The 7587-nt window shown below is 34.9% G+C and overlaps 1 protein-coding gene across 1 annotated transcript in view; it reads left to right on the top strand.

The window, feature by feature from the left end:
- LOC107681368 (plexin-B1-like) overlaps positions 1 to 3647 on the top strand; it is a 91387-nt gene extending 87740 nt beyond the window's left edge. Inside the window, exons 32-35 of the mRNA XM_016477644.1 lie at positions 172 to 182; positions 265 to 340; positions 1181 to 1255; positions 2200 to 3647. Coding sequence (XP_016333130.1) covers positions 172 to 182; positions 265 to 340; positions 1181 to 1255; positions 2200 to 2304 — 267 coding nt within the window. The 3' untranslated portion in view covers positions 2305 to 3647. The remainder of the gene's footprint in view (positions 1 to 171; positions 183 to 264; positions 341 to 1180; positions 1256 to 2199) is intronic.
- The last annotated feature ends 3940 nt before the right edge of the window (positions 3648 to 7587 follow it).

Here is a 7587-nt window from a genome sequence, read left to right as displayed (position 1 = left end):
CGGACTCTGTGCATCTGGGTAAGATGCACAAAGCCAATTATTAAAAGAAAAGTATATTTATATGCATAGTTACTGTATATTTGTTACTTGAAATATATACAAATGAATAATGATTTAAAAAATATTTATATAAAATGATTTAATTATATATTTAATCACTTATTTAATATAATGGTGGAGAGGTGAGTTCAGTTAGCTCATATTAATGCAGTTTAATGCATAATGACATGTACTCACCATACTTTGTTGATTGTATTTCATCAGATATTATTCAGATATAAGACAGACCATCCCTGTCAGTGACCAAGAGATGAACTCCTCTCTAGCTGAACTCTCTAGGGTGAGTTATGGGCATTTACCTAGTCTGTGATACTCGGGTTACCATATTTGCCTCTGTAAAAGTTGGGGAATGTTTTAAGATTAAGTTTCTGTATGAATCCTTCTGTCAAGTCGTACAAAATGTATATCTCCGATTTCATTTCTGTTTATAAAATTTTCCAGCCATTTTACATTTTCTGATAAATGTATTTTGTACTATATAATTATTATAAGCTGTTGGTCTGATTCACATGAAATTTGGCATGCATCGTCTTGAGACACTCGTGACAAAAAGTGATCAAAAGGATTTAGATTTGCCTAAACGTTGCAAAAAATATAAGGTGATGAATATTTGAGGTGTTGCCTGTTGTAACTAATAGATTGATATCTGATTGAATGCAAAATCCAATTTTCAAGAAACTTAAAGTGATAGTTCACCCAAAAATGAAAATTACCCCTTGATTTACTCACTCTCAAGCCATCCTAGGCGTATGTGATTTTTTTTCTTTCAGACGAATACAGTCAGAGTTATATTAAAAAAATGTCCTGGCTCTTCCAAGCTGTATAATAGCAGTGAATGATGGTTGAGATTTTGAAGTCCAAAAAAGTGCACCCATCCATCATAAAAAGTGCTCCACATGGCTCAGTGGGTTAATAAAGGCCTTCTGGAGCCGATGCGTTTGTGTAAGAAAAATATCCATATTTAAAACTTTATAAACCATAATCTTTAGCTTCTACTAACTGTTGTACGCACATACAAGAGAAAGTGGTGTTCCAGTGATGATGTAGCCGTAATGCATTTTTAATTGTAACTACTTCATTATAATATTAATATTTACGCTCTGCTATGCTTCCTTTGCAGAACTACTCTAATGAAGTTAATCATCTAGTGGCGTTGCATGAGTTGTACAAGTATATCAACAAATACTATGATCAGGTGAGAACTTCGGTATATTCTGTCTCTCTCTGATATTTGCATGCTCTGGTGTGAATAGTGATGAAGGGGCTTGACAGCACATTCTTATCATGCACTCATGCTTTGGCACGTGTTTTATAGCAACCTAGTAACAAAACGATGCACAGTATTAACAGTGACAAAAATAAACTCTCGTTGCAAACATCTCCTGCCCTACTGCCCCACATTTAAAAGTAAAGCAGTATTTGCTGGTAGACATTACTTTTATCATGAGGAATCACATTTTTCTTGATCTTTCGAGAATAAAGGATTTGTTGTACTATTAACATATGTCACTTTAGGTCACTTAAACACCTGACCTTTTCTTGTAAAAGTTTGCTGTGTGCTTTTGCAACTTTCTGATGTCAGATAGATGGATATGAACACTGTCAGTTAATTCAGAGGAAGTAGAATAAATACTGTTATTCAAAAACCCGAGAAACTACAAATAAGAGTAAAATTTGGTAAAGTCTGCATTTCTTGCTGTTGGTAAACTGTCAAAATATTTTTTAAAGTTGTAATTTTATATATATTTATATATACAGTGCCCTCCATAAGTATTGGGACTGTAAAGAAAAAAAATTGCTCTGTTTGCTGTGGAGTCAAGAAATCTGTAAATAGGATTAAAAGATTAATATGAGACAAAACTACAGAAAGTCACATTTCATTATTGGGTGATTCAACACAGATGTTTTACCAGCTAAGAAGATCAGCACTTTTAGAGTCTCATCCCTCTATCTGACCCATCTCTATGATATCTATGGTCTCTATCTCAGTGTAAAATTAAATTTAAAAATTGCATAATATTACCCCTTTTTACATTGTCTGAAACTAAACAGCCAACTCTAGGGTGATGGTTTACATATCAGGAAATAAAAAAGATCCACAATCTTCTTCATGTCTGTAACTTTTTTGCGTCTCTTCAGATCATCACAGCTTTAGAGGAGGACTCCACTGCTCAAAAGATGCAGCTGGGCTACAGACTACAACAGATCGCTGCAGCTGTGGAGAATAAAGTCACTGACCTTTGACCTGTAACCTCGGACAGACGCTTGAAAAGACTGTAAAAGAGACCAAGCCAGTGACAGAAAGAGACCAGAGACCTTTCCAGAAGGCATGAACTCTTACTTCCTGAAGACTCCAGAGCACAGAGGATATTTGAGACGGACGGTTACGATTAAAGACAGCATTCACAGATTCAAAAAGCGTGAATCTCTCATAGATCTGTAGAGCTGCTCTCGGTTTCATCTGCACAGCCGTCACTCGCTAACACGCTACAGTGCTGTAAAACTACTGTTGTTGGCGGGGCATTTCTGAGGGATGCGCTAATCCTACAGGGTTTTTGGCATTGTGACTTGAGGCCCCAAGCTCAGAATGTTGTTTTCAGCGTGTCAAGCATGCTTGAGCACCACCTTTCCTGTATTTAAAAAAAAAAGTCTTACTGTTTGTCGGATTCTTGGAAAACCGCATTTGGTGTGATGTGCTTTATGTTGCAGCCCGTGTCTTAATAACAAAGAATTCAAAAGGAAAAAAAACAAAGGATGGCTTCTAAGGATAACTAAATGAATTTTCTTGCTCAACACTCCCTTTTGTTGAGTGTTCTCTTGTAAACTGTTTTTATCCAGATTTTTTTTGTTTTAAATGAAAACACTGGTTTAAGGGAACTCTACCTAACAGGGCCATTTGAGATGTCTTCATGTGTCACATGCATGGATACTCACCGTGAATTCAGAGATTTTAGGTTGGCACATGCATGTTGCGTGTGCATTTTATTGTCGATTCTGATTATGTAAATGGTAGGTTAACTCGATTAACACACTTGATTTAGGTGGATAGGTTTCATGTAACGTTCACAATGCTCAGTTGTACATTTGTTCATACTCATTAAGGTTTGTTTCTTCAGTGTTAAAGTGTGCTTTTCAATGTTTTTGGTTGGCTTTCAGAAAAAAAAAAAAATTGTGGCTGTCCCAAATGTGTGTATATCTGCGATACATCCCTGCACATTTGGCCGAAATAGTTATGCCAGAAGTATTTAATTTATGCTGGGTTTTTTTTTGTGTGTGTGTGATCATGACCATCCTTTCAAATGTTTCAATAACTATTTTCACAGTTGTTTTTGTTTGTTTGTTTTTTTGCAAATTTATTCTCCAGCTGTCACACTCTTAATTCTTGATTTGTTTCTGTGATCGGATCATGGCTAACATAAGTGTTTTTTTGTTTTTTTTTATTCTTACAGTTTCTGAACACTGAATGCACATTATATTGTGAGCTGCCGTATATTGTCGTACTGTGCATTGCTTGCACGTTTTACGTTCTTATTGATTTTTATGTATTTATTTATTTATTTTGTGTTCGATTAATGTACAGACCAAATTTGGTAATTATGATCCACCTCCAAATTCAAAATTAACTTTTTTTTTGCGAACTGACAGCAGTTTTCAGTGTTTGTTCAGATCTCTTAAGCATTCATGCAGATTTACTGGTCTTATTTTTGCTGTAGTTCACTGTTGTGCTCAGTGTTTTGTACGTATGTGTGGCTGTGATACACTATAGATTATTTTGTAAGTCTTGCACAGGACGCGCTGGCCTATTTGAAGCGATTGTAAATTGTTTCTACCATCTGTTCTTCTACCTGTGCATTTCTGTTGTAAATAAAATGTTGCTATAACTCATTAAATGTTTCTGAATTTGCTGGACATTCAGCATTTTAAGACTAAATTATTTTTTTTATAGTTTCAGAATACCATTCACATTCAGTAATTATAAATAAGTAATGCTTGAATTAAATTCTTGGATCTTTGGAAAAGAAGTGTCTCCATCATATCCTTCCATACACACAGTAGAGTAAAGGTTTCCCTTATGAGGACTTTCTATGTGTGCTGCTGTCGCCCAGGATTCACTCCAGCCAGGATATGAGCATCTGCCCATCTGCCAGGTCTAAAACCAGCCTCTGCAGGACAGCAGCAGAGAGACTGTGCATATTTATCCTCATATATTTAATCCCTGTCAGAGAAAAGACCTCAGGAGTGTCTTCTCTAGGTGACAAACGTCAATACTTCTGCTTCCTGTGTGAACATGAATAGCTGTAATCTAATTGTTAGTCATTATAAACCACCCATAATACATTCATATGCTGACAAATTTGCTTTAATCGTGCTGTGATCCTAACAAATGGTAGGCTATATTGTCAATAAAGATTCATCTTTTACTCTAAGTGCCAGTTTACTCACTCATGTTATGTTTTAAATAAGGTCGGGTCAAAACCGCTCACTGGCACTGACACTCAGAAGTGTGTGTGTGTGTGTGTGTGTGTGTGTGTGTGTGAGAGAAAGAGGTACTAACTGATAAGTGCTTTCTTGTGTGTGTTTGGAAACCATCCAGAGACTGAAGTTCAGAGCATTTTGACCCTATAGAAGTTCCTTCAGGAGTAACTCATTTCCAATCAGTGCATATACACATTGACATCAGTGGTGCAAAATGGATTTAATATTGATTTAATCGTCAAAAATAACTAGAAGCAAAGCAGGGCTTTTACCACAAAGGAGTGTTTTATTATTATTATTTTGTATTTTTTTTTTTTACGACTTTTGAGCCCCCTAGTGAGTGGAATTCACTGTCGTAATTACAGCGGATAGCACGTGGGTTTGTTGCTGCCGTAAAGCAATCCGCTTTTTTCGCGGAATTTCGTACCCGCTCACTGAACTAATAAACTTACAGGGCGCTAGTGATTGCGTGGAAAAGAAGCAGAAGCCATTCGGCTTGTTTGAGATGAGCAAAATCTGCGCAGAATCGATCACCGGTGATCACCGCGAGATGCACGCCGGTTAGAAAAGTGTCCGAGTTACGTCCGACTTGCTCTGATGTCATGCTGACGTGTGCAAAAAAGCTCTCGCGACGGCGAGGCGGCTGTGTCGGATTGAGCAGTCGCGCGCAGTTGCTCTCCACCGACTGCGCTGATCAAAAGCTTGATGGGAAACGACTGACTGACGACACAGCTTAATGCTCATTGGTTCAGACACCCGTGATGCTGTGTTCTCTTCTAAAATATTTCATTTTTATCTGATTTCATATGATTATGTATTTAAATTATGCATGAATGTTCCCAAACACTATGACAGTGCGATCTCTGTGTGAGATAATGTGATTGTTGTCATATTTCTATAAAAATGAAAAATACATGTTTGTATTAAAGTAAAAATGGATGATAAATACACCTTTCGTATGGAATTAAATAGCAAGCACTTTGAGTGTCTTGTTCATCATATTTATTTTCATATAAAAGCAACAGAACTGAAATCATATGTTTATTAGCAACACAGCATGCAAGTGAGAATATCGCGATATCTGCCTTTGATCTCGTTGGTATCTGTTCACTTCTAGAGGTCAGAACTGTCCGTCTTTAAAACAGCAATTTGTGGAATTCAGCTTAAAGATGTAATTAATTATTTGGGTGTAAAAATATCTTTAAATTCAAACATGCTTCTTTCAGAACTTAATCTCAATCCTATTAAAGACGTGATTAGAAAGAAGTTTAATTCTTAGCAAGAGACTTGTCTCTCGCTGATCGAGTCTTATTGTCAAAAGCAGAGGGTCTATCAAGAGTCTCTTATCTCTTCTCTATAATGGATTGTCCTAAATCATCATGTGTCTTTTTGGATAAATTATTATATAATTTCATATGGAAAAACAAATCACACAAAGTTAAAAAGGAGGTTCTAAGAAATAAGATTAGTGATGGAGGTCTCGACGTTGTGGACTTCACCCTCTTTAACCATGTATTAAAAGTAAATTGGTTGAAAAGATTCGTTAAAAAAACTGATTCTATATGGAACACATTTCCTAATGTTATTTTTAAGAAAATTGGAGGCATTGAATTTTTGTTACAGTGCCCCTTTTCACTTGGTAAATTACCCATTAAATTAGCAAAATTTCACCAACAGGCTTTATTGTCGTGGTTACTAGTTTACAAACACAATTTTTCACCTCACCGTTGTTTTATTTGGAATAATCAGAATATTGTTTACAGAAATAAATCATTATTTTTTGAGAGATGGTATTTAAATAACACATACTTTGTTAATCAGTTGGCAGATGACAATGGTCAGCTATATTCCTTTTCAGAATTTTCCAGGAAATTGGATTTTGGGGCTTCGTTAAAAGAATATAACACTGTATTTACTGCCATTCCTAGCGGTATAAAAACTCTATTGAAAGGAGAGCAAACCTCAGAATTTTCCAGGAAATTTGATTTTGGGGCTTCGTTAAAAGAATATAACACTGTATTTAATGCCATTCCTAGTGGTATAAAAACTTTATTGAAAGGAGAGCAAACCTTTAATCCTGTTTCTATATATAGGCCTAACAATTCTATCTCAGTAGAAGGGATTTTGATTGTTGAGGACAAATTCAATAACCGCTTTGTTCGAAATCATATCAACAGAAAATCTATTCCAGCGTCTTCTTTTAAATGGATGGCATTGTACAATGTTAATTGGAGTGTCGCTTGGTCTCTTCCACACAAATATGTATTAACAAACAAAATAAAAGAAGTCACATTTAAAATATTACATAGATGCTACCCTTGTAATAGTGTACTTAGTACGTATATGCAAAATATTGAAAAAAAAAGTACTTTCTGTGATATAGAAGAGACCATTGTACATCTTTTTTGTGAATGTGTTTGTGTGAAATTTTTTGGGAATGAGTTATGTACCTATCTCTCAGATAAAACAAATGTTAGAATATGTATCAACACTTTTGATATTATTTTCTTTTATTATAACTCTAACTTTGGGATTCAATATATTGTTAATCTTTTTATTATACTTGGCAAATTTTTTATTCATAAGTGTAAATTTTTGGGTAAGAACCCAGTACTGTCAATTTTCCTGGCTGACTGTAATTCTTACGTTTTATCTTTGATGGGCATAAAAAAAAAAAATCATTCAAAAGTAAAAAATTGCTTTCAATGTTTAACCTTGTATAATTTCCCCCCTCTGGTTTATGTTATTTATTTGTTTGTTCTTAGTTTTATTTATTTATTCATTTATCTATTTATTTTTTACTTTCTATCTTGTATTATTTTTTTGTAATGTTTTTATACAAAAAAATGTATAAAAGCTCTATTGTTTTTTAGGTTGTTGTGGTTATATGCTTGTTATTAAGTGTTTTGGCATTAATAAAAAAAATAAAATAAATAAAAATACTGACTTCCGTAAAAGAGGAATAACCAATTACATTTGAGGTTACAATTAAAACAGCAAGCCCCGCCCCACGACTGACAAAAATAAAAGTGTTCGCGCGAGCAGGTGAGG

The sequence above is a fragment of the Sinocyclocheilus anshuiensis genome, unplaced genomic scaffold (genome assembly GCF_001515605.1).
Source record: "Sinocyclocheilus anshuiensis isolate Anshui unplaced genomic scaffold, SAMN03320099.WGS_v1.1 scaffold881, whole genome shotgun sequence".
Taxonomy (NCBI): Eukaryota; Metazoa; Chordata; class Actinopteri; order Cypriniformes; family Cyprinidae; genus Sinocyclocheilus; species Sinocyclocheilus anshuiensis.
The sequence above is the reverse complement of the archived record's forward strand: the minus strand, read 5'-3'. Positions and strand labels throughout refer to the sequence as shown.